General features: G+C 47.9%; 1 protein-coding gene across 2 annotated transcripts in view; it reads right to left on the bottom strand.

Annotated features, from left to right (window-relative positions):
- Window positions 1-3,595: 3,595 nt before the first annotated feature.
- Window positions 3,596-27,501, bottom strand: part of Slc35f3 (solute carrier family 35 member F3) — a 248,490-nt gene continuing 224,584 nt past the window's right edge. For both annotated transcript variants that reach the window (XM_076831682.1, XM_076831683.1), the window contains 5 exons: window positions 14,919-15,138; window positions 9,295-9,420; window positions 7,340-7,532; window positions 6,551-6,640; window positions 3,596-3,831 (listed from right to left, as the gene is read on the bottom strand). In XM_076831682.1, coding sequence (XP_076687797.1) covers window positions 3,596-3,831; window positions 6,551-6,640; window positions 7,340-7,532; window positions 9,295-9,420; window positions 14,919-15,138 — 865 coding nt within the window. The remainder of the gene's footprint in view (window positions 3,832-6,550; window positions 6,641-7,339; window positions 7,533-9,294; window positions 9,421-14,918; window positions 15,139-27,501) is intronic.

Genomic DNA, 27,501 nt, shown 5'->3' with positions numbered 1-27,501 from the left:
ACTGTGAAGAACTCATGAAAGTCTTTTTCTGTCCCTGATGCATTTCTTAGAAATCATTCTTGTCCATTCTTCAAAGCAGACTAGAAATATGGCCAGGTTAAAGCACTTCAGCTGCAAATAGGGTGACTACCAGGAAGTAAGAACAAGCCAGGCCAAGTTAGCCCAAGTCCCCTCTGTCCTTGAACACGCCAGTCTCCTGGCACTCTCACCATTCAGGGGTCTTAGAAGCAATAGAAATGACTTCTCTCGGTCTTTAAACAAAAGGTGATTGCTGCAGGGCTCTCTGGGACTTGGTGAGTCTCAGGAACTATTTGGAACAGGAATGGCCCTGCTGACCTCTGTGGAAGGAGGATGCCAGGCAGGTCCCTCAGAACAGTCTGGCAGGCTTCCTGTGGTGCTCCCAGGGTCCAGGATGATGCCTCAGGGCCAGGGCTAGCTGGCCAGGTTGCAGGAGATCAGGGGCCGTGCAGCTCGCTTTCTCAGACAGCTCTGGCTTAGTGGCAGGGCAGTCTGAAGTCACATAATGGCTTCAGGTTCTGAAAGAAAGGGGAGAGCTGGGGGCTGCTGAGAGCTTCCTGCCTCCACCAGCTGCACGAAGGCTTTTCTCTGGATCACAGGGAAAGGGTGCTGATTGCTGTCCAGATAGGTCTCCAGAGGGCGGATGTTCCCGGGCCGGGCAGGAGCACCCTGTGGCCCAGAACCGCCTACCAGAACACCTTTCCTGGACTTTGTGTTTAGGGGTCCATTCGAGGTTTGTTGCAGCACCCCTTAGTGCTCAAGGGCTAGTGCTGTCTGTCTCTGGGGTATGGGGGTGGTTGGGGGTATAGTCATATACTTTCTGCAAAATAATCTCTCAACCCATGCCATACCCAACTCAGGTTTCTAATGTCCTGATAGGGGCACAGAATTTTCACCTTTATTTCAAACACCACATCCTTTCTACTCTGGCCTAACATACACATAGTGAGCCTTTTTAAGCACGCAGGTCTAAGCAATTGATGTCGTATGTGACTGTTACCACCATCATCTCCAGAACTTTCTCTTATCAATACAACTCTGTTCCCCTTAAACACTGACTCCTCTCTCTCCTTCATTCAGCCCCTGGCAACATCTCTTTGAATTCGGGACTCTAGGTCCCTCCTGAGCAGAGTCGCAAGCACTTGCTGTTTTGCCTGGCTCATTTTCACCTGGCGTAATGACCTCGAGTTCCAACCATGCTAGAGCATGTGTCAGAACTTCCCTGCTTTGAAGGCTGAAGAGTGTTCTATTGTATGCACACACATCTGTCTGTCCGTCTATCCATCTGGGTACACCTGGCTGCTTCCGCCCTTTGGCTATTGTGAATGATGTTGCCGTGAACACAGGGTGCAGGTACCTTGTGAAGTCCTAGTGTCAGTACTCTTGGATCTTCAGAGGCCTTTATGCAGGTTAGGAGAAGAAGGAACTTTAGGGAAGGGCTTCCCAGACTTTCATGATATGGCCTCAGAGGGAATGTTCGTCTGGCTGGGTTAAATGGTGGTGATGGAGGTGTCTGAACCAGGATTCTGGTGCCCAGCCTCTGCCTTCACGCACCCGGACACACTGGGTGGGGGCCCTCTGGACAGCCAGCTGCCCCAGTTTCAGAGCCCACACTGCCACTGGTACCTATCATGCAGAACCTCCAGGAGGGGTGACAGCTGAGGTGCACTTTAGGGCTCTCCCCCGACACCCATCTTGGGAACCTGACCCTCTACAGTTCTCCACGAGATGCACTGAATCTCACAGCCTGGGCCACAGCCACCTGGAACAGTGTGGAACGTTACAGACATGGGCAAATCAACTTCTCTGTGAAGCCAGAATTAGGTCAGGACATGAGGCAGGTGAGCAGGGGGAGTCCAGAGGGAAGACTGTGTGAATTTAGGGGCCAGGATGCTGCCTGGGGGCACAAGGAGAACCCAGTGTGAGCTCAGTGGGGTAACCACCTGCAAAGGAACAGAAGGACTGGGGGCTGGCAGCAGAGCTGAGCCGACAGAGCCTGGGAGAGAAGAAGCAGGAGGGAGGGAGAGGGGCAGGCTGCCTCAGGATGAGGGCTTCTGGGGCTGGGACAGTTCTGCATGTCATTTTCAACATTACCAGTTCTATCTTCACAGGAAGAGTCCCCTTCTCCCAGGCAGCCCACCTGCCTTGCTGGTGCCTGAAGGCAAGGGACAGGTGTGGGAGAGCCCGAGCTCCAGGCCTACGTGGGACCTTTGTAGTGGCAAGTGACAACGTGGGCACTAAGACCACACTTAGCACTCCTTTTCAAATATTTTATTAATCTGTTTGGCCAAACGGGTAATGGAAACTGAGAATAATAATTTGCTAAAAAGTTCAGGTCATGAATGCCCCTTCCCCCCGGAAACAAAAGACTCCATGGTTACAGAATGCACCATTGGGTTATGACAACGTTTCAAAATAATGCTTCCATTTCATAGATAACAATGTAAACTTCAAAAATAGTAAACTCTAACCCCATCCCTCTTTACAAATCTATCACAGATAGAATTGTCTGGCAGACCTAAGTTGTGTAAGTAAACAGCCTGGTGCTTAAAATTTCATAAAAAGGTTTGCAGATTCAGTAAATAAGTTTTCAGTCTGGTCTGGAAGTAAAAGCCACCCGCGGCTCTCTTTCCACATGGTCTACCTTAACACGCACGTTGTGCCCCTCCAACCAGGCTCCGCGGACATTGGTCACCAGCTTTGTCATTTTTTTGTACACACACACATATAGTTTTTTTTTTTTTTTTTTTCTAAAGATTTTACATCTAAATTATAAGACGGCGCCAGTGACTTAGAATGTCACCTTGGGTCACAAAGGTAAAGACAAAAATTCTGTAGAAGGCACTGTAAATCCTCCTGCATGATCTATGAAGACACGAGAGAGCAGGCCAGCAAGGGCTGGGCTTCCCTTTCTCCTTCGTGACCTGGTGCAGGCCTGTCCTCTGATGGTTGTCATGTCCATTATCCTTTTCTGCTTCACTTCTTCCGATGCCATTGGCCCATCTACCCATCCTGCCACCCATCCACTCACCCATCTACCCATTCACCCATCCACGTAATCAACTCTCTACCCATTCACCCTTCTGTCCATCCGTCCACCCAGCTACCCATCCACTGATCTATCCAGATTAACTGATAGTTGTCTTTTGGTTCATTGAAATTCCTTAAAATTAAGAGTACAGCTCTGGTATAAAACAAAATATGACCTACTATAGCTGAAAAATAATCACAGTGTACAATGTCATTTTCAGTTGCTAAGATTCGAAACATTTGCCCTGGCTTGTTAAGCACACCTGTTGTCAGAAACAATCAATACAAGGCTCATGGTGACCCGCTTTACATTCATTGGGAAACCGCTGAGGTTCCTTCTCTTCCTTATTGAATCGGTGCCCTTGAGTGAAGGTCTGATGTGGAAAAGTGCAAGCAAATTGGACATGCCAATAAATACCGTAGGACTTACCGCAGTTACCAAAACTGTACAGGTATGTACACCTTACCCAACCGAGGCTCCTCCTGTCAGGGACAGGCTTCCAAATCATCACCGTGGGGGCAGCCCCAGAGTCCCAGAAGAGAGGCCCTAGCGCGCAAAGGAAGGGCGAGCTCTCCTGCTCCTGTTCTGGGGTCCTGAGCCCAGGTCAGCCCCGCCCTCCACTGTCTCCTCCTTCTTCCTCACTTTGAGGTGGGTGAGCAGCTTGATCAACCAGACGTCCCACTCCTCAGGCAGGAGCAGCAGGAGGAAGCCCAGGCCGATGATGATGATGGCGATGACCCGGACCCCATTGAAGACGATCTGACTGGTGTAGTGATCAACCACTGTGGGAGACAGAGCACTGGTTACTCGGCAGCAGAGGTGTCCTCCTGGACCATAGAATGCTCCTGGCAGGATTCACTCCAGGAGGCTGGGGTGGCCTCTAGTATATCACCTGAACTTTCCCAAACCATGTTCTGAGCCTTGCACTGAACTTCACTTCCAAAACTGACTTGGCATCTGAGTTAAAACATTGATTTTTGTGTGTTTAAAAAATAAATAAGGCCAGGTGCAGTGGTGCATGCCTATAATCCCAGCATCTCCGGGGACTGAAATAGGATTGCAAGTTCAAAGCCAGCCTCAGCAACAGCAAGGCCTTAAGCAGCTCAGTGAGACCCTGTCTCTAAATAAAATACAAAATAGGGCTGGGGGTGTGGCTCAGTGGTGGAGTGCCCCTGAGTTCAATCCCTGGTACACCCCCCCACTCAAATCAATCAATCAATCAATCAATCAGGGGAAGTTTGAGATATATATGTATTTAGATGGAAATACAGCAAAGCTTTGTTGTGGCTGCCTCTGGGTGTGAGGATAATGAAAAGTACTGCTTTACTTTTCACAGTGTCTATAATGACATGCTTTATTTTTATAATTTAAAAACATTAATTTACAATCTATGCATTGTATGTACATGTGTATCTACACACACGCACACACATGCACACACACATAGGTTTTGAAGACCAAGATGATAGATGCAAACTCCTGTTATGCAGTGGGCGTCACTTGTGCCTGTGGTGTCCTTGCTGTCCAAGCACAGGGCTCATCCTGACACACATCCAGTGAGAGGACAAAGCAAGAAGTGGGTTCACATCAGCTCCTGAAGCTCCGACTGTCCTCCCCTTCCCAGCCTGATGGTGCTCAACTACCCTGCGCTGTTGGGGTCTCCATTCCTATTTTGGGCTTCTCTGTCCTTTTCCTAGACTGGGCACATTTGGAGTCTGCCTTCCCCAGGGCATGCTGCCTGACCCACCCAGGAGAGAGATGTGCACACTTCACAACCAAAATTTGGGTAAACAGACTCCCTGGACAACTATCCACCCCCGGCACTGGGGGCTCATTCCTCTGCTGTCACCCCTCACTTGCTCCACTCCCTCACCCCTCTCCTTCTTCTCCCTCCCTGGCTCCCACTACATCTAGCAGGTGATTAGAGAAAGAGTAAGAAGAATGAAAGCTAAATCTGAAAAAAACATCCCAGTGCCTTTTTATGGAATAAGATGACACTTTTATCCCACCATAATTCAGAAATACTTTGATGCCAGCAAAGCGTTCTGCTGATTCACAGGGGGTGGGGCAGTTCCCCCTGCTAGTCTCATGGGCAGACCTCTGGGGGTCCTAAAGGCAGGTGACGACTCTTCTCTGAGAAGCTCCTAATCAGCAGGTTCTCTTCCAATAAGGAATTGGTTTCCTCTGCTGACCCCTTATTAAACCTCTCATGTTGCAGTTAGTCATATGAAATGATTCTCACTAATCTTGCGAACACCTGCTGTGGGATGGGACCAGAGTAAGTTTTAGGTAAGACTCACCTAGAACATGCCTTTTGCCATAATTTATATGCCTATAAATTAAAGATGCAAAGAATGGAGTGGCTGTTGACAAAGTGCCCTTCAGAAGCTGGTGCTGCTGGACTGCTTCTCTCCCAGGAGCCCAGGTGCTGCTGCATCTTCAAGTACCGTCTCATGGATTATTCCATCTGACCCCCGTATGGACTGAAGGAGCCGGGGGAGGCATGGCCTTTGTTTGTAGGGGAGACAATGAGCTAAGGCCCAGAGAGCTGATGAGTGGGGACCACTGAACCCCAGAGGGGCTATGGTGGTGCAGGGCTGAGCCCAGTGTTCTGCTGCCTCCTGCAGGCCACAGGTCATTGCTGCCAAGTGGCTCTCTGGAAAGGGCTGGGGCCTCGGTGAGGCATGTACAGAGCTCATGGGTCAAGATGGTGAGGCTGAGTCACAGGGACAGGCCCAGGAACTGAGAGCTGATTGGCTTGCACTGGTACAGGCTTGGTTCCCAGGAAGCCTGGCCCTCTGGGGCTTGGACATGGAGCGTTTGGGAGACACTTTAGAGGAAGCTGTGTCAGGGCTGAGGAAGTGAGTATTCTGGAGAGGAAGGAATCAGGGCTCTTCCAGGCTGGGAGCAGGTGCAGAGGGAGGTCGGGTGCGAGGCCAGGAGATCCTGGGAAGAAACCCCCAAATCCAAAACAGTGTGAGGCAGGCAAAGGAAGGAGGTGAGGGCAGGCGAAGACGGGTGGCCATGGCCCCAGGACTATGCAAGTCGAGGTAACAGACGGAGGACTCTCTTTCTTCCAGGAGGTGGAGGACAACAAGGTTCCCGCCTCTTCAGCTGGACAACAGTTTTCTATGTCACACCCTGAATAAATTTTCTCCTACAGAAAATCACTTGCAAAAATTAAATTTTTCTGCTACATAATTTTCTGTCTATGAATAGACTGATGATATTCATCTCTGCTCCCACACCAGTTAGAATGGAGACAGTTCTAGGGGTTCTGTATCTTGGTGTGGCATGTGAACATCAAGGAGACAACATGCAGACACAACAAGCATCAACATTTTACCTAAGTGCTTTTTTTTTCTTTGCAGAAGGTTGAACATGTGTCCTAGACCAGGCCCAGCAAGAATATATATGAGAATATATGTGTAAACCCCTGAGTCCAACTGTGTGTATATGATCGTGACAAGTAAATGTAGAAAATCATGCATATAGTTTTACCTGCGTTTACAGGTACACTGAGGACAATTCCAATAGACATCAGAGTGGGATACGTCACGGCAATTCCAAAATTTAATACAATATTGAATGCTGAAATAATTTAGAAAATAGGAGTTACTCACAAATATACTTGAAGCCCTGCAGTGGGCCTTCCCGCTGCCTGCCTGACCCAGTTTCTCTGATGACCCTTTGCTGGGACCCAGTGAATTTGGAATGAGTTACAAGCATCCTGACCACTTAGCCCCCTCTTCCCTGGGCTCTTGGGAAGGGAAAGGGAATTCAGAAAGGTGACCAGTGAGGAGGCTGGAAAAGGCCTTCTGACTGGCTTTGCTTTCCTGGTTTCCTGGAAGTACTTCTGGGACAGATATATGGGCAGGGGCTCTGGGATGGGGTTTTACCTGCCTTGATGTCACCGCTCATTGAGGGACAGTGATTAGGAAGATGACATCAGCAATAATGCCGACTGATCTTATTCACTGAGCACCGACACCTAAGCCGTGCCCTAGGAGCTCCACTGGCACCGCCTTACCAACCCTTACCGCTTACTACTCATAGGTCATGGGCAAGGCCCTGGGCTTACTGCTCAGAGTGCCAGTGGCCACTGTTGCTCTCACAGTGTCTGTGGTTCTGGAAAGATGCACTTTATGAAATGCAAAGACCTTGAAAAGCAGCCAGGACACTGGGATAGCAAAAAGCACTGTGTTCCTGATTTAGGATGCAGGTTTCCACGGGGTCCTGTCCGTCCTTCATGGTTTTCTGGGGGTTTTGGACAGGGTGGTGATCACTTACTCAATAAGAGGACTGAAAATCCACAAAGGTTTCCCCATGGAATGTCGTCAAAGGAGCTCCAGTATTCCACCTTGGTGAAGTAGAGCAGGACGGGGATGCAGGTGATGAAGATGATGTTAAACACACCCAGAATGGACAGGAACAAGGCGGCTTCCCCGAACTTGGCACTGCCTAGCAGGAGCTTGAACAGAACCTGCAGGAGAGAGAAGCAGGTGAGGGCCCCCTGAGATCCCAGGCCTGTGTGAGCAAAGTGGCACACCTGAAAACCAGGTTGCCCATGTCTCAGGACAGCTCTACACCCCTGAGAGGTCCGTGAAGGGCGATGGGCCTGTGCACTCCCATCTCAGTGGTGCAGAGATGGACAGTCTGGGTCCACCGTGAGCATCTCTACTGTTCCCAGGTCTTCACACTAGGTTTGAATGCTCATGACACCACATCAAGTGGAGCTACCCTGCCGTGGTGACACATCCTCTTAGAGGCCCTAAAACTGATCCCTGCCTCTGGGCAGCAGGGTTCAACAACCACTGCCTCCAACCCCTCAGAAGAGCTTTGGCTATAAGGAAATTTTCTCTAAGTTCAAGTGGAGGGATTCTGTTCATCTGTGGCCTGATTACCACCCCCGTGACAGAGTGGCATGGGTTTAGTGGAGTCATGAACTCTTACTTCCTGCCCTGCTTGTTCAGCATCCCAGGCACAGAAGCCGGGAGAAGAGGCACAGAGGTGGCTGGAGTGGTCAGACTCCATCCAGCCTGCTTGGTGCTGCGGGTCCAGTTTGAGTCCCTGCCTTGCATTGCTGTCCCTGCGCCTGCTGTTTCTCCTTGCCAGCCATCCACAGCCACACGTGCAGGAAGTACAGAAAGGGAAAGGAGCAGCTCCCAGCCTCCCCTGCACCCCCCTAGCTGAACTCCGGGCAGTGGGGGAGATAGAGGAGATGGAGGCCTCCCTGCAGATGGCCGTTCTGCACACTCTGCTCCTCGTGAGCGTGCAGCTCATTGGCCAGAGCACAGCATGGCCTTCTAGTGTTTTCTGCATTGGGACAGTGGTGGTGAAGTCTCAGAATGATGCTGCGCTATCACACCTATTTCAGTGACGTGTGCCCCTGTGGGCAGCAAGGGCAGAGAGCTGATGGATTAACATATAAAATCACTTCTCCTTCCACAAACCGCAAGGCCTGGCACTCAGCATAGGGACCATGTCTTCCTCGTGACTTTCTATACTACTCCATTCTCTGCCCTACTGTCTGCAGAGTCTCAAAGCTGAGTCCTCCAGACCAGGCTCCCAGCTGGGAGGCCTGAAGAGGTTTGCATTCTTTACTACACGTCTGAGGAGGAGGCAGAGGGAGCAAGGATGAAGGGCAAAGAGCAGCCTGGAGGCTTGAAGGAATTGAGGTGGACACGGCGAGGGACCCTGGTGTGGGAATAAGATTGTTGCCTCTAGACCTGCAGCGGGGAAGGGCTTTCTAGGGGTTCCCGCCATTGTGTGGAGAATCTCAGTCCTACCACAGCTCTGAGCTTGTGTTTGTTGAGCCCACAGATGATGACTAAAACACCCGGGGACTCATGCTGAACACTCGTGGTATGGTCAACATTCACCTGATAAAGCTGCTCCAGGTCTGCACGTCCAGCCAGCTTGGAATTTATCTGAGTAAACATGAGCCAGGCTAGAGGGCCCCCACCCTTATCTGGACCTGTGACAATAAAGTTGCAAATCTGCAGATCCAGTCAGTGCCAATCATTTCATCCCAAATGCTGCAAACATGTACCACTGATAGAAAGGCCCAGAGGACCAAAGCCAATAGCAACTTTCTGCCTTGAGGTCCCCACCTGCCTGGGGTGCACCAAGAACAAATGCCTTTCAGCAGTATCAGTGCCACCCAGGGTGCCTGGGAGTGGAGGCAGCACAGGAAACCAGCCTGCTAGGAGGAGTCAGGCCAGCTGGAAGCTCATCCATGCTACCTTGTAGAGGGCCGACATGGACGCAGAGCCCACCACCAGGGCTATGCCGATGACAGAGTGGCTGTGGAATCCGTCAGCATAGGTCATCATCACAATGCCGGCAATGGCCAGGATGGCAGCCACAATCTGGATGGGAGGAAGAAAACAGTGGTCAGGACAGCAGGGGGACCAGGCAAGGGCCAGTGAGCTAGAAAGTCTTCTGGGGTTGGAACAGAAGGAGGGAGGCTGTCCCCACCTCGGGCCTCCAGGGAGCAGCAGGCAGAGGCTGCTCATCGGCACTGGCTCTGCTTGGAGGGGCACTTGACAAAGCTCGGCCTGGCCAGAGGACCTGAGACGGGGCAGCCAGGAGTAGCCACGTGGTTTAGCCTCAAGCCATGGCCGTCACTGCAATTCTTGGAGACCTAGTGATCCTAATTCTGGTGACAGGTTATTTGGCCATAATGAGGCTGGGGAGACAATCTGGAGTGTCACCTGGAAGCACCCCGAGTTCTCTCCCACCTTCTCGAATGCCTCATGTGACTTTGCTTTTGTGTTTTCATACTCAGCAGGGAAGGCATAGTGGGGACAGTGAGTCTTGTTCCCACTCTACACACCAGCAGCAGGGCCCGAGGGAGCACCACCTAGGTCCTAGGCTGTAGGCACAGCTCCTCCTTAGTAGCGCCCCGCCCCCAGCTCCCTCTCTGTGCTCCTGTTGAGACACAGACTTCTGGGATTGCGGGGGAGCTCTCTGGAGATGGACACAGTGCTGCTGGTAGACCACGGCTGTCCTAGGAAACAGGCCACCTGGGAGTCTTCCTAGCCAAGGACCACTCAGCCACAAGGATGGGGAGGTGCTGTCCGTGGAGCAACAGGGGCCTAACCATTGGATTGCCAAGAATTCTGTCCCTCTTACAGATGCTTCAAAACTGCCTTGAGCGGTCCAAAGCAATGTCACATGGCTAGGGTTTACACCAGTAAGAGTTTTCTACTATGTCTTTCCTCAGCTTACCCTCATGTTAGGTAGATAGCATCTTTCATCTCCTTTTATAGTCATGAAAACCTAGGTGCAGAGAGGCCAGGTAACCTGCCCAAAGTTGCATAGGTGGTGTGCAGGCACAGCTGTTGCTCAACAACAGGACTGTGTGATTGGCATGGCAGCAGCTGCTGCCAGCTGCTCTCAGCTTTGAACTGAGGCTTCCTTTGCGGCCGAAAGACAATTCTTAGGTGAGTGGAAGGTGGTGGTTGAGTCTCATAGTATGTCTGAGTCACACACTTCTGCAGCAAACTTCATGCAGTCTTTTCATGTAATTCTATTTTGTTCATAAAACATGGGTCTTAGGCAGCTGGTGACTATCAGATCCCGGAGGAGCTCAGCCCTTGTTCTTTCTGGCTTAGTTCACTGGTAGTTGGCCTCTTTGTTCTGCACCCTATATATGCACTATATTTCATATTCAAATGCTACATGCCCAGCGGATAACTATCCAAAGGGAGAGAGAAGCAGAGAGAGCAAAACAATAAGTGACCAGTTGGAGAACAAGAAAGGGACAGGTGGAAAAGCAGACAGGCACTGGGGTGGGCTCTGTCCCTAGGACACATCCAGAGAGAAGATACTGCTGGGACAGTTCCCCCTGGCTGGGCATCGGAGGTACCAGCAAGAATTCAGAAAAGAAGGAAGAGCTGGAGGGAAGAGCGGCCAGGTTTCGTGCCATTTGGAGTGTCTCCCCAACCTGCAGCAGAAGTGTGGGGGTGAAGGAGGGCAGGGGCAGCCTTGTCTGAAGCCTCATGCCCTCTCTTCTTTGCTGATTAAGTGATAAACAGCTAAAGTTTATCTCAGTCCCCAGGTGGGACTGAGCAGAGGGCCTGGGCCAGGGCCAGAGGGCTCAGAAGTGAGAATGAGGTGGCCACCCTGCTTTAGACAGCAGAGGAACAGACACCAGAGTGGTCCCCGAGCCCTGTGGGTTTACTCTGACAGGTAGCACTGGGGACAGTGACCTCCTGGTGGTCCCAGCCACAAGACATGGGCCTACAGACTCCCACTATCTGGGCCTCAGTAGCCCTCTGTGGGGAGCCTCCAGCTAAGGGCTCGCAGCACCTCTCAGGCAGAGCCTGAGTCTCCCTCTGGCTTGGAGTCCCTTGTCAGAGTGTGGGTGTGTCTCAGGAAGCTGGGCCTTTTTTGCACCTAATACCTAAAGTATCTGTTCACCGGTGGGAACACTTCCCTGAGGTCCCACGCACCTGTGCACACCTCTGCACCTGCCCCCACCCAGGACGCTGTCTGTGTACAGATAAGGCTCCTCATGCCTCCCTTCCTTCCTGTCCCCTGCCCCCATGACACCCCCCACTGAACTGTCCTAAACTGACAGGCAGCAGCGGTGCCCAGCCAGGCAGGCCAGGGCCACCCCATCTCCTTCATCCGGGCATGATAGCTGAAGATGGGAGGAAGCGCAGGCCAGATGTCTGTCCTCAGGGTGGCTGCCCTGGGTGGGCCCTGTCGCCAGGGCAGGGATCTGAGTTCTGGGACTTGGGCTGAAAGGAAGCGAGGGAACCACCAGTCTCAAGGAGGAGCTGAGGGTAACTGGTACCACACTGTTGGACCTGGTCACTTTTTAGGCCAGGGCTGCCGCTAGGCTAGCTGTAGCTGTGATGGGCTGCACACTCCATGCCAAGCAGAAGCCATTGGGAAGCTTTTTAGTTTGGGGCACTTTTGCAAAAGGGAAAGAAGACTGATTTTTAAATGCACTTTCCCAGCACTGGCCCTCCTCGCTCTAGGAGTGTTCTTACTGACTCAAAAAACATCAGTGTTTGGGGGCAGCTGAGTGACTCTCTGTCCACCCCTGCTCCCTGCCCTCTGAGTCCTCCCACTCTGGGCTCAGGGCGCAGGGGACAGACCCCCCCCCCCGAAGGGAGTCAAGATCAGATGCTGGAGTTAGCACCCAGGATGACCCTTTGTGAAGTACTTAGCACATCTGGATTGAAAATGCCAGCTGGAATCTGTTTGAGATGGGAACTGATCATGGAAAGAAGGTGCTACCGGCTCAGGGCCTCCGTAGAGGACCTCTTGCCACACAAAACTCCCTAAGGGTTCTCCACCTTCTGGCATTGGCCAGAGAATTGGGCAAATCCACCCACCTCTTCTACTTGAGAGGGTCTAAGAACAACATTGAGAAAGCATTTACTGAGTTTTATGAGCCACCCTCACACTGTCTTATTTTATTCTCACAACTGTTCTATTAGTGGTTACATTCTGCTGACTTTAAAAACCAGGTCATCTAAGGCTCAGAGATGTTTAATAACCACGCTGAGGTCCGACAGCACGTAGGAGTGGAGGCACGCCCCACAGCCTCATCACCTGACTCTAGCCAGCGCACTTCACTACCACATGAGAATCTCTGGCCTAGGTCGCATGTGAAAAGCACACCTACACCAGAGCCCAGAAGCACAGGAGGCCAACTGCTCATACCTCTGCAGTTTCTGGTCCTCTGGTGCCATAAGTGGCCAGAGTCCCCAGCATTATGAGGCCCATCTGTCCGTGTGGCCTCCACCCACCGGTGCTCTCCTGCAGCGGAAGCCTTGATGACCGAGCAGCTGTCCATCACAGTCTTCTGCATACCCAACTCCCCCAAGAGGCTGGGCCTCAGCTATGTCTCTCGTGCCAGTACAGCTGGCTCTCAAGCTCAATGCTCAGCCCCTGCGATGGAGGCCAGCTCAGCTCCTTTCTGTCTTTGGAATTTGCCCTGTGCAAGGTGCTAGCTAACCCAGAAGTCTGAGCGAAGTCTGAGACACTGGGCACCTCTTAGAAATCATCTTGGACCAACATTGCCATGTGTTTATTGGGACCAAACTTCCATCTTGCAGATGTGGCCAGCTTCCTAGGCTGTTTAAGGAGGGCAGGTGGGAATGCTGTGAAACCTGAAGGGGGAGTCTGTTTGGTGACTGGCCCTGGACTTCTAAGAGGAGACTGAGACTGCACTGTGTTGGCAAGTTACAAGGTCCCAACATCGATGCCTGACCCTGTGGGCCTGCATATCTGTGTCAGCCTAGAGCTGAAAGTCTGAAGGACACAATTGTGGTTTGCAGTAGTCAACACAGATCCAAATGCTCAAGTGGCCACCAGGCCAGAATGTAGCATAGTGCAGGTGTGCTGGGGAGCCCCCACCCAGGAAGAGCAATAAAGAAAAGGACTGCCAGTGCCCACTGCTCTCTTTGAGGCTGGGAGCAGCTCAGGCTCTTCTGCACTTCCTTTCCTTAACCTCAGAAAGGTTGTTTTCTTCTGCCAACTTCAGAATTCACCTCCAAGCTTCTCTTCCCAGTGAGGTGGTCTCATTGGGAATTTGCTTGGGACATCTGAATTATGCCAAGAGTTCCATAAATCACTTTGGCTCTTTGCATCACAATAAAGGGCATCTGAGTCTTCAGTGTCAAATCCAGAGGCCTTGGGGTAAGTTACTGCGGGAAGCACCTGCAATTCTTGCCGAGATGTATTAGATCATTTATTTGTTGAAGGCTTTTCTGGGTGGTAGCCCAGGGAGTGAGTTTTTATTCCAAAATTAACACGAAGCCTCAAAACAAATTCTCCCCCTACTGAAAGCTAAAAATACAACTGAGCAGTTGACTCATGTCCCTGATGCTGTTTGAGTAACTTAGGTGGGCGTGAACCCACCGAAGGGTGATGTCTTTGTTCCCAGGACGGTGAGGCAAGGACAGAGGTGGAGGCCTAGAGTCTGCCCCCACTGGTTGCCAGCATGGCTCACTCTAGTGGGGCTGCCCATCAAACTGGCTCTTGGCTTGGAGGCGAGAGGCAGGAGGGATGCGCTCTAACTGGGAGAGCACTAGCAGCAGGGTCAAAGCTGTCTGGTTTGTGACAAGCTGATGATGGGCAGTAGCAGCTCCTGACCACCAGAGGGAGCAGGCAGAAGCCATTAGGATTCTGTCCAGGCGAAATGTCACCAGCTCCTTTTACTGGGGCAGGTTGCTCTGGGTTTCAGCTGGCATTTGATAGCACATTTGTCATACTTCATACAGCCGTTGTGCACTCTGACTGGCTTTGAATACAATGAGAGGCGATCCAGGGCTTGCGATTTCCCTTGCCCTTCGCCTGTGGCACAAAGGAAGTGAAATCACCCTCTAGTTGTACTTCACACAAGTGTGTCTTGCTCACTTGGGGTGCAGACACATGGGCCAGGCATGGGCAAGGATGCTCACACTCGTGGGCACTCAAGGGTCTTCTGGGTTTCAGATGCATCCTAACCAGAGAGTGCTGGTGTTGGCAGGAAGCTCCAGGCTACAGGGCACAAGTCACCATGCCATGTGCTGCAGCCTGGAAAGCCACCATGGAGGGGGAGGTGAGCACGCAGAGAGCAGAGCACATCGCTGTTCCCAGGCTGGGCCCCAGACTGGCACGTACTTTAGGGAATGCTTGAAATGAAAGGTGCTTTAATGGAAGCTCATCTAGTATGGTTTGCAAGCAAGAAGGTTTGCAAGGCACACCATGAACCAGCCCTGCCAGGCTCCTGTTCTGCTGCGAATCAGAAGGATGGTGGTCAGCAGCTAATGATCATGGTCCAGCACATGGAGCTAAGCAAGCCAATGGGCAGGTTTGGCTGACATGACTGAGTGAGGGGGAAGACAGATAATAAGGAACTTACCCTCACTCCCATGAACCTGTCCCTGAGAACGATCCATGAGAGCAAGAACACAAAAGCTTTGTTGCAGCAGAACAACACCGACACATCCGTAGTGTTTATTTTCTTTATTGCATGTAAGTACAGGTAGTTTGTGAGTGTCCAAAGAACACCAAAAGGGGCTGCCTTGGTAAAAAACACCTTCAAAGTCAAGCCATTGTCTCCAAAAAATCGACAGCATTCCCTAAAACAAGGAAAGAGAGGCAGTGTTATTACAGTCCTGGGTTGAGGCAGACCATTTTTTCCCCTATACTCAATTTTTCTTTTCCTCTCTGTTTTTAGAAAATATGGCAAGGGGCAAGGTCTTTTAATTTATTATCATTTTAAATAAACATCTTTCCATTACAGCTCTTGGATCTATAGCTTTATTCTGTTCAGGAAAACGTGACACAGTGACCTAATGTCACAGAAGATTCCTTCTATCCAGGTGATGTTTGGAAAGGATGGTTCTACACAGAGGGATGTTGGGATTTTCTCACCTGGAGGCCCAATTCCATGGTGTCCCATCTTTGGAGAAAAGGAGGCAGACAACACCCTGCTCTAAGTGCCCTCTCCTTGTTCCCCAAAACCTAGCTCAGGGAACAACCTTAGAGTGGCCTGGGCCTGAAGGTCCACACGTGCTGTCTTGAAGGACAAGGCTCCCCCTGCACTCTGGGAATCAGGCAAGCCGCTGTCATGGGTAGAAAGCTGCTTCCCTGCACCTGCACCAGGACAGTTACTCCCTGGGGTGCTGGTCAGACAAGACCCTAGGCAAGTTCCTGCTCACGATGTCACAGCTTCTGCACCTGACATGTGAAACCCTCTGTCAAAGGGATGGGTGTGGAGCTGAGGGCACTGTGGAAGGGTGCGGGTCACTCCTCCAGCTGGCTGCCACTGAACAGAATGTCACAGGGGGAGGAGGCCCTGCTTGGTGCAGCAGTGAGGGACAGAAATGCCATCTGTTCAGCAGTCCCACTGGACCTTCCCCTGTGTGTTTCTCAGGAGCATGGGCCTCATGAGCCCCCTTGGGGTATTTTCTTTGGTCTCCGGGAACCCCTCCCACTGCCCTGGCACAGCTGCTCCGTGGACAAGGCACATGGTGAGTGACTGACTGATCTCACCTTCGAGTAAGAGAAGGAGTCACAAGAACCTATTTTGGGGGCTGTGAAAGAAGATGGATGTTGTGAACATTAGCCCCTGGAAATGTCATTTAGCAAGGCAGGTTGTCACTTCCCAGGCGCAGGAAGGCATTCTGGCTGTGATATGAAGAGGAATTACTACCTGCGTATTTTCTCCACGAGGCCAGATTTAGAGTGCTTGATCCACCATGTGGAACCAGGAGGAGCAAGCACATCCAGGTGAGTGCCTGAGGGGAAGTCACACCTGCAGAAGGAGGCTTTCTCAGGCCACTGCAGATTCTCCAGGAGGGATCACTGGCATTTGGAAAAGTGTTTAAGAAAAAATTGAGCCAATGCTCCACATGCAGAAGGAGGCTGTGGGAGCTGTGGGGTCACACATGAGGAGAGCCTTCAGGGCTTGGTCTTGGGGGACTGCCTGATTCCCTGGCTGTCAGGAGCACAGAGCCTTGCTCTGGTGGGGCCTGAGGGCAGATGGATGAGTGAGGACACCTGGCCCCTTGGAGAGGCCCATGCAGGCTCACAGCCATGGTATGCCCAGCTAGAGTGAGTGGTGAAGGCCAGCTGGGCACTGAACGTGCCAGCCTCCCTGAAGGTGCACAAGAGCAAAAGAACAGCCACTACTGGAGAAAACCAAATACACTAAGGTGGGAATGGTCCAGGCTCGGCCTCTTATTACAATCCAGTGTTCAAAGAGGAAACTTAAGAATAAGAGTCAAAGGATATTTGCTGATATTTTAAATTTGTTCTTACTATCAATCTAAAGTGAAAAATTTTATTCATACCTCACCATGAGGTATCCACAGAAGAAACAGAAAATTCATTAGGGAACGAGGAGAGGGCCTGGGCAGAGGAAACACCCTGTGTGTGGAACCTGCCACAGTTCTGCCACCCTTTGCTGAGCTGATCTCCACCAGTCAGCACCAGGAAGAACGGTTGTGGTCACTAAGTCCATCAAGAAACCAGTTCAGAGAGTGGCTCCCATTCTGGCCTGTGTCTGTGCAGCCGCCCTGTGGCTGATGGACCTGCGTTCCTGTCTGCTGTGAAGCTCTCCTGCAGCACCTCAGCTGTGGTACCTGCCTTTATTTGCAGAGAAGTCTTTGCTCCCAAGGGAGAGGAAGGATGGCTTCCTTCATGCCTATGATTATGGTCTGTAAGTGATGCCAGTCCCTTGGGTAGGAGCCAGGAGCACAAGTACTCTTTCCTGCCTAATGACAACCAGTGTCAGCTCTATTTTGAGGTTCCCCTTTGTAAGGAAAACTGTGAATAGGATTTCCAGGTTCATCTCATTCGCTCCTATAAAAATTAATTCATATTGCACAGGGGCCCTCCAAATCTGTAGGACAGCTTAGTTCCTGTCTGAGAATTCGCATCTTACTCCTGCAGAGCCTGGTGGTTGGAGGCAGGGGAAAGAGGAGGCGGGCAGAGACATGGTTCAGGGCTGACTGCCCCAGCCAGGAGCAGGAAAACAGTGTGTGTCCCATCCTGAAGTGGAGGGTACAAGACTTCTGGACCTGGCATGGCTCTGTTGGATCCATGAGGACTCCGGCCAGGAAGTGATAGCTCAGCTTGGGGATCTTGGTTCTAACCAGACCAAGATGCCTGGCCCCTTCAGGGTCACGGAGACTGAGCACTAAGGGGAGTCAGCTGGCTGTCCTGTGCATACCCTTGATTGCAAGGGGACCCAAGAGAGGTGATGAGCTCAGATCCACTTCTTCCAGGGCCGCCTGTTGCTGTGCAAAGACAATAGTGCTGTCAGCGCTGTCCCGAGGGACTTCCACTCAACCAACTGCACAGCTAAATGTCCTTTGTTCTTTGCACTCAGTGATGCCCTGGGCCGGCTAGAGGCCAGAGGCTGCCAGGCTGCTCTCCACCAAGCCTTTCTGGTCCTATAATTGGGTCAGAGGCCAGTCTATATTCAGACGTGTTTGTTTACAGTCCTACACGTGCCAATTGTTCTTGGTATTTAAGCTGCATTGTTCAATTTAATATTTCATGAACCAAAGAAATATGAGTGAGAAAGGAAGGGCTTTTACTATGAAGTCTAAGTTGATAGCTTTGAGGAAGACAAAGAAAGCAGGCACTGAAATACTGCGACTGTGTCATGTAGAGAACTGTGGTGAGGTAGGAAGGTCTGCAGAGGTCTGTAAGTCCCGCACCCCTGTAGCTGACAGATATTGATGCTCCTGGTACTCTACAGAAGTGCTGTTGGGTCCCCAGCAATCAAGGAAATGCAAATCAGAACACACTCTAGTCAGAATGGCGGTCATTGAGATACCACTAATGATAAGTCTTGGCGAGGATGTGGGGAAAGTCACATTTGTACATTGCTGGTGGGACTGCAAATTAGTACAACCACTCTGGAAAGCAGCATGGAGATTCCTAGACTAGGAATGGAACCACCATCCATCCCACTCCTTGTTATTTATCCAAATGAATTAAAATCAGCATACTACAGTGAGATATGCATACCAATATCAATAGCAGCCCTATTCACAACAGCCAAGTTGTGGAACCAGCCTGGGTGCCCATCAACAGAGGACTGGCTAGAGAAAACATGGTCTGTATACATGGTGGAGTTCTACTCAGTCATAAAGAAGAGTGAAATTATGTCATTTGTGGTTAAACAAATGGAAATGGAGAACATAATGCAAAGTGAAGTAAGCCAGGTTCAGTCAAGGGTTGAATGTTTTATTTTACATGTGAAAGCTACAGAGAAATAGAAAAGGGAGGGATTTCATAAAAATAGAAGGGAGAACAGTGGAGTAGAGAAGGGGATGGGGAGCAGGAGCAGGGATGGGAAAGAGGAGGAGCAGCAGAACAAATTAATGAAAACATGTCATGTGCATCATGAGCATTGCATGAGCATATCAAAGTGAATTCCACAACTATAAACACACTTAATTAATTAAACCACAATTAAGTGGAAAAAAGGAAAAAATAAAAAGAGAATCCCCATGGGGTAGCCTGTCTGGGCAGGATTAGGATGGCTTGTCATTTAATTCAAATCAACAAGGACTGCTTAACACTTGTTTTATTTCCAATTCTAGACAGGGCACTGTGCCTGATAAAGAAAAAGTAAACTTTTTAAACTAAGAAAGCTTTTTTTTTTTTTTTTTTTTTTAACTAAGAAACTTCATTTTATTGTTTCTTTAATAATTTCCTTTCCCCGCTATTTTCTTTTTCTGGGGCATCTTTTAATCAGATGTTAAGACCCTCTGGTTTGATCCTCTAATTTCATCTTTTCTTTCCTTTTTCCTCCTTGGTCTTATTTTGAAGGATTATCTTGAATTATACTCCAACTCTTTTATTCATAATTTTTAAGTGGGTTGTCTGTGTTAACTTCTGATACATTAGATGGCAGAGATTGAAGTGATACCATTGAATTCCTGGCCAATGCAGAGAGCTGGACTGTGCTGGAAGTTCTCATAAAAGTTAAACTTTAAGCCGGACCTTGAAGAACAGGTGGAATTTACATAGTATGGGTGTTGGAGGGTGAGATAAAAGAATGATTTGTATCTAATAGGAACAAAGGAGTATAAAAATAACACTGGAAATTAAATATAGGATAAATAAGTTAAAGACTAACAAAGAGTAGAAATACAATGTTAAAACAGTCTTCCATAAAATGGGGGGTGGGGCGGTCAGGGGGAGAACAGAGAAAGAAAAGATAAAATAATAAAATCAAACCAGAAAGTCCAATATTGAACTATAAGCAGCTCCAGAGAGGGGACATTGTGGGAGAAATAACAAAAGAAATAATTCAAGAAACTTTCTTGAAACTGAAGGACATGAATCTTCATAATGCAAGGGCCCACCAAGTACCAAGGAAAACAATGAAGAGAGAACCACATGAGGCACACACTTGTGAAATAAAGGGATGAAAATAAGATCTAAAAGCTCCCAAGAGGAGCAAAACAGAACACTTCAAGGGAGCTCAACAGCAAAGATGGAAGCTACACGACAGTGGTCCAAACCCTTATCATTTGAAACATTTCTCTCCCAGCCAGAAATGTAAACAGCCCACTACTGATCCAAGGTGAAGGTAGAATAAAATATTTTCAGTGTCACAGAACTCAATAGCACTGCCTCCTGAGTCACCAGAGGAAGGCTGGTACCACAAGGAGAGTGCAAGCCAAGGAGGACATAGATGTGCAGCAGGACCTGGGCTCCGCTGCAGGCGCAAGAGAGGGAGTCCCCAAGCTGGAGGCTCTGCAGCCACTGAGAGGCTGCTGGGATTCGAGTCTCCAGGAAGCCTTGCTGATCAAACAAGGTCAGAGGAGACATTGATGGGTGTTTGAGATGTTGGAACACTTAGGGGAAAAAAAATAGCAGCCATTAAATGGCAATCAAGGCCACTGGGACAAAAGAGGCAAATATTTCTGGCAGAAGAAAGAAGGGGTTGTTCCCAAGAGGAAGCAGAGTCATGAACAACATTTGCATGCTCATAATAATGAAAATGCTTTTAACCCCAAATTGGTATTTCATTACTCAGGAGGGAATGGAGACAGGGAAGAGAGAGTGAACCTCTGCGATTTGGAAACACTGAGGTAGGAATTTAACCTGTTTGATTTTATCTATTGGCTTCTGCACCAGGGGACAGTCTCCTAGAGACTGAATGTGGCTGAGAGTAGGTTAGCATGGGGCAGGAGCTGCTGTGTTTTATAATTCCTTTTACTAGAGTTTTGCTTTTGTAAGTTATATACAAAAATACATTAAATCACTAAAAATAAAAAAATAATTAAGAACCCACAAGAGAGATGTCAAGCCTCCATGGTGGAGGCTGAAATGTGGGCACTCTGAGACAGGTCTGTGGAGTGTGATTGAAAACCTCAGGTGGAGGCGGGGAGAAAGAGAGAGAGAGAGAGAGGGGTGTGTGTGTGTGTGTGTGTGTGTGTGTGTGTGTGTGTGTATGCTACAGCCCAAACAGATTAAATGACCAGCTCAAGTTTAAATGGATGTTCAGATGGAGCCAGACCTGCAGGCTGTGCTCTTCCTCAGAGAACTCCCACGACCCCTCTCCGTCTCTGTCTGGACCCCTGCATCACTGTTTCAATGTGTCCACCCTTAAGCTCCCTGATGAAGCCAGCACATCCCAGCTCCTCTCTCCCCAGATCTTCCACAGCCACACTTTTCAGGAGAGCCATCTGCAGGGGGTCCAGCCAGCCCTCCAGGACCTCCCTTCCCACCCTCCTGCTCCTCTAACCCAGAGCCTGATCCTCCACTTGCCCAGACCCTAGGTCAACTGCCCAGGCCTTGCTAATTCCAGTAGGGACTTTCTAGGTTCACTTTACCCTTGTAAGCTCTAACCCTGGGGACCCTGGCTCCTAGGAACACCTCCTCCACTTCCAACTCTGCACACACCAGCACCTCTCCCACCTTGTCAGCCTTTCTCAGCAAGAATCCCAGTGTCTGCCCAGGGTTCTCCTCTTCCCCACAGCCTACCACTGCTCTTCAGTGGAAGCCCTTCTTTTTTCTGGTGCCATCTTTGTCTTGGACATTCCAGGGCATCTCAAATCCAGACTTTCCAATGAACTCCTGGCTCGCGCCGCAACCCTCCGTCCCTATGAGACACCATGATTCATGTTCCTACCCAGCCCAGACACTCGGGACTGTTCTTAGCTTGTCCTCTTCCCTCTTCTTGCCTAATTCATCACCAAGGCCTGCAGACTATCTTCTAAATGTTTTATCCCTATGGACACTGTCCTGGTCCACGCCCCTATCCCCTCCCACTTGGACTACTGCCTCTGTGCCTGCCACTTATTTCTAAGGATGCTCTAATTCAAACAGATTAAATTACTTCACAATGAATAATCGAGGACTCGCATCATTCTCGACAAAATCCTGAACCCCTCCCTGGACAGTTCCCGTCAGGGCTACACTCCTGACCGTTCTCCATAACTCAGGATGTAACAGCACTTTTCTAGTTTTCCTGCAGTAGTGGCACTGTCAGCTGACTAACGTCAATACTACCCCCGGCATTTGCGGCTCAGTCAGCCTCCCAGAAATGACACTGTGATTCTTGTTTAACTTTTGAAATCTTGGAGGAGTTACATCATTTGAAATTTTATGTATAAATAAAATAATAGTCATATTTTATATTTTGTAATTGCAAAACTGCATTAACATGCAATTGCACTATACTTAAATTTTTCCAGATAATTCTCATGTGCAGTCAAGTTTGTATCCAAAGGTTCAAGCTCCCTTCTATTTTCCTCTTTCTCAAAAATTCTTTAAAATTTTTAAATGTGGTAAAATACACACAACATAGGATTCCCATCCCAACCACTTGTGAGTGCCCAGTGGGGGTGTTAAGTGTGTTCACACTGCTGTGCAGTGATCTCCAGAACCTGTGCATCTTGCCAAACATAAACTCTGACCCATTAGACAATCCCCTCCCCTCCTTCCAGGCCAGGAAACCACTGCTCCCTCTTCTGCCTCTGTGCATCTGATTACTCTGGGAACCTCGTCCAAGGGGGTGATATGGCTTCTGTGCTCTTGGGGTTCTCTTTGCTTTACTTCTCAGAAGTCTGTAGACTCAGCTGTGGTGTGGCCTGTGGTAGAGTTTCCGACCTTCTGTAGGTGGAACACTTTCCCACTATGTCTATGGACCATCTTCAAAGCAATCCCTTCTTCCATGGAAGAAATGGCTGCTTCCATCCTGGACAGAGTGGGTAAAGCTGCTGGGAGCCCGGGTGTACAGGCCTCTCTCTCTGTGAGATCCTGCTTCAGTTCTTCTTTATGTGTACCCCAAGCAGAACTGCTGGGTCATGGTGAGTCCATTTTTATCTTGTTGAGGAATTGCCCTACTGTTTTCCATAGCAGGGGCACCATGTGACATCCCCAGCAGCAGAGCACAGGCTTCTGACTTCTCCACATCCTTACCAGCACCCGTTTCCTTTTTCTTTACATTATAGCTACCCGAGTACCTACTGGTCTCACTGAGGTTTGGATTTGTATTTCCCTAACCAGTAGCGAGGTCTGGCGTCTTTTCACATGCTCACTGGCCATTTGTACATCTTCTCTGGAGAAATATCAATTCAATTCCTTTGCTCATTTAAAAATTGTCTTTGTTGTTGCTACCGAGTTGAAGGAGTTCTTTGTATATTTTGAATATCAATCCCTTATCATGATTTGGCTGATATTTCTTTCCATAGGTTGCCTATTCACTCTGTGTCCTTTGATGCACAGAATTTTTAATTTTAACGTCACCCAAATTATTTATTTTTGCTATTGTTGCTTGTGGTTTTGGGAGGAATTTCCAAGAAATCATTGCCAAATGCAACAGCATGAAGTTTCCCCAAGAGTTTTATATTGTTACCTCTTAGGTTCAGAACTCTGATTCACTTTTTCACCGAGTCTTTTTTTTTTTTTTTTTTGAAACATCATGTGGGGTAAGGATTCCACTCAGTTCAACATCCTGTTTTTTCCAGCACCATTTGTTCAAAGACATCCCTTCCCCACTGAATGATTTCAACACCCTTCTGAAGGTCGTCTGGCCACATGTATAAGGGCTCTTTTTCTGGGTTCTCTTTTAGCCCTTTGGTCTATTGGGTCCATCTTCATGCTAGTACTACATACACTATTTTGATTACTGTAATTTTATAATGATGTTTGAATCAGTAAGTGAGGTCGTCAACTTTGATGGAGTTTTTCAAGATTGTTTTGGGTATTCGGGGTCTCTTGAAATTTCATCTGAATTTTAGGATAGATTTTTCTACTTCTGAAAAAAAAAACCACGATGGGAATTTTAATGAAGATCATATTAAATCTCTAGATGACATTGGGTAATTAATATTAATATCTTAACCATATTAAGTCTTTTAATCCATGAGCACTGGATGTCTTCCCATTCATTTCTTTGGCAATGGTTTGTAGTTGTCAATATGCAAGTCTTTGACATCCTTGGTTGAGTCCATTCCTAAGTACTTATTACTTTGATGCCATTATAAATGGACTTATTTTACTTTCCTAACTTTTAAGAAAAACCTTTTGAATAGAAATATACATTTGTTTAAGTGTCCAAAAAATTAAAGTTTACAGTTTAATTTTTATAAACTGAAGTCATACATGTAATACTATCTCTACCAAGACGTAGAACATGCCCATGCTCTGGAGCCCTGTGCTCTCTCTTAGTCATTACCCTTCTCCCAAATAGAGTCATTATGCTGACTTCTATCTCCACAGATATTTTATGTAAATACAAGGTCATAATTATGTACTCTTTTTCGTCTGGTTTCTTTCACTCAATATTATGTGTGAGAGATTCATCCAATGTGTAGGAAGCAGTATTCACTTCCTGTAGAGTATCTAACTTTATAAACATAACACAATTTATTTACCCATTCTACAGGTGATAGGTAATTGAGTGGCTTGGATTATGAATAATGCTGCTGTGAACAGTCTTGAAGATGTCTTTTGGTATGTATGTGTGTGTATTTGGGGGGGTATATGCCTAGAATGGAAATACAGGCTCAAAGAGTATGCACCTTTTCAGCTTTAGAAAATAGTACCAAAATTTTCCAAAGTAGTTATGCCAGTTTATATTCCTGCTAACTTTTAACTGAAAATTAATCTATTCAAAATTAATATAACAACTGCTATATTTTGGTTTATTATTCTTTCCTACTTGTCCCATCTGTTCTTTTTAATTTGGTCTCTTTTGTGGGTTAAAATGTTAAAAATAATCTCAATCTCCCTCACGTTAGCTTGTTAGAAGTAAATTTTAAAAATATTTTTTCCATAGTAGATATTGTACATTATATTCTCAAATATTGGAATATAGGAATATACTTTAGTTGATAATTCCATCACTCCTTGGACAGAACAAGGGCCTTACAACATTTGCATTCCATCCAACACTTCCTTACTGTATTTTGTGTGCTATTGTCAGTAACTTTTATTCTCTATATTTTTAGATTCTATGACAAACACATTCCTACCACTATTTTAGACAGTCAGTATCCATTTATAATTAGCCACTTATTTTCTCTTTTTAAAGCTCCTCATTCCTTCCTGAACTCTTACATCTCTCTCTGGGATCATTCCTTCTTCCAGTATTTTGTCAGTGTGGGTCTGTTTTTATAGAAACACCTGTGTCTTCTTTTTTTAAAGGGCATCTTCACTGGGATTAGAATTCCAGGTTGACATACTCTTTCTATCCTTTGAAGATATCATTCCATTGACTTCTGGTTTCCAGTTTTTCTGCTGAAAAGTCCATTGTAGATTATTTTTTCTCTTTTGATGGTCATGTGTCATTTTTATTTCGCTTCCTTGTAACAGTTTGCATTTTGTTGTCTTTCAGCAGATCTATAATGTTCTTAGGGTTCTTTCTCTGTAGCATGGGATATATAAATTTTCTTGACTTATGACTTGATGTCTTTCATCACCTTTGGAAATTCTTGGCCAATATGTTCTCTCCCCTCTCCTCCTGGGATTCCAGTTATACACAGATCAGACCTTTCCACTATGTCCTATATGTATCTTATCATTCCTTTAAAAATTTTCTACTTGTGCTCAATCTGAGGATTTGCTAATGACTATTTTCCAGTTTATGAATCCTTTCTTTGTGTCTAATCTGTATTAAATCCACCTATAGAATCCATATGTAGAAACTTAGTTTCTACATATCTAATGTTTATTGATTATTTTTCATAGATTTCATTTCTCTGGTGAAATTCTTCAGTCTCCACATGACTAGTGATGTTGAGTATATTTTCTTGTACCCATTGGCAATCCGTATGTCTTCTTTGGTGAAGTGTCTATTCAAGTTCCCTGCTGATTAATTTGTTAATTACTTGTGTTAATCTTTCATAATATGAGCAAATATTCCACTAAAAGAAAGGGAATGTTCAGAGCATTCACAATCTATAGGGAATTTTAGCCCCTGAGAAATAGTTCAACTTTAACTACAAAGTCTTTGTGAGAGAAGGTTGAAAAGAACTGACTGCATACAGGCCCCTCTAACTAGGAATTTTATAGCTTCCTCCATAGGAAGATGTTCTGTTTGGAGCTCTGCTGGCTATTCTGTACGTTCAACCAAGCAGCAGAAGACTTGGGAGGAGCAAGGAGAGTGCCTGCTTCCTGAGCATCACTGGTCCACAGGCTCCTGGCCAAGTCTCTGGGTCTGCAGTGAGGCGATGCTCATTCCCACTGAAGGTGAAGATTAAAGGAGTAAAGTCAAGGTGACTACAGTTTCACTAAAGAATATGGCATGTCTGGCTACATAGGACAGATAGGCCTTCAGAGCTGCTATGCATTTCCTCATGATCCAAAATACTTCTCCATGTCTGCAGCCACTCTGCCTGTTCTTGGGAGCTCATTCCAATACCTCATGTGTGAGATAAGGCTGCCCTCATGAGCTTGGCTTGTGATTGTCCCCGTCACCCAGAGATACTAGACACGTGGGTTTTTCTGAAGCAAAAAGACTCTAGGACTATCTCTTGCAAGATGGGATTTCTTCCTGTGGGAGTGAAGATGGGCTCTAGTGACAGTTGTTAGTACCACAGTGGAACAGGTGCTCAGAAAAGCATCAGCCATCTGCTTTAACAAAGCACATTCCTCTGCAGAACACAGGGACACATGCCCAGCTCTTGTTCAAAGCTCCTGGAAAACAACCGCTGCTGGGCTTCACTTATGGTGCTGCCTTTGGTGACTCCCACTTTAGCATGGATTCCTTTTGAGTCCAACTGGCTATCAAGAGCTGAACCAGGATACATTTTACAACATGTGACCCAATAGCACTTTCATCCCAGAGTGGGAAAGATGCAGCAGAGTCTTGGGGACCTTTCCTTGGCCTCTCTGAAGGAAACTGGAGCTCAGACTTGGTTGGGACGGTGCTCACTGAGTGCCAGAGTGGGACCCCACACCAGGTAGCATTGGTGAGCTGGCCCTGCTTTTTTCCCTTTTGGTGGCTATTTGTGACTTTGCGTAGAAGAAAGGATATTTATTTTAGCTCACTGGGGAAGACCTTTCCAATAATTGTTCAATGAGAGAAGAACTTGGAATTTCAAATCTGGGCCCACACTTGTTCCCTACACCATCTTTTGAAGACCTGGGATTCTATCAGGGTGGAGAGATGACCAGCGGAAATTCCAAATATATTGTCAGAGTTCCTGAAAATGCTGGGTGGGTAGCCTTACCCCTTGTCCCAGCTGGTCCCTCATCCTTACAATGAAAAGACTGATGCTTAAGACTTGTCCTGGCCAGTGTGCTCTCCATGTCATGGTGAAAGGCCATGGCATTTGGGTATGGCAATCTCCAAAGCCCAAGCTTTGCAAGGGGATATTGCAGTGTCAACTGAGACCTATACAGTGTCCCCTGGACAGTAGTTTAATTATCCTATTTGAATTCTCAAGGCCTTTAACTTGACTTCAGTTCCTTCGTCAATCATGTTAAGGTCAACTACTATTCTTGGCCCTTCTGAGTCTAGA

This window comes from Callospermophilus lateralis, chromosome 13 (assembly GCF_048772815.1).
Source record: "Callospermophilus lateralis isolate mCalLat2 chromosome 13, mCalLat2.hap1, whole genome shotgun sequence".
NCBI classification, from domain to species: Eukaryota; Metazoa; Chordata; class Mammalia; order Rodentia; family Sciuridae; genus Callospermophilus; species Callospermophilus lateralis.
Note: the sequence above shows the minus strand (reverse complement) of the source record. Positions and strands in the feature narration are given on the sequence as shown.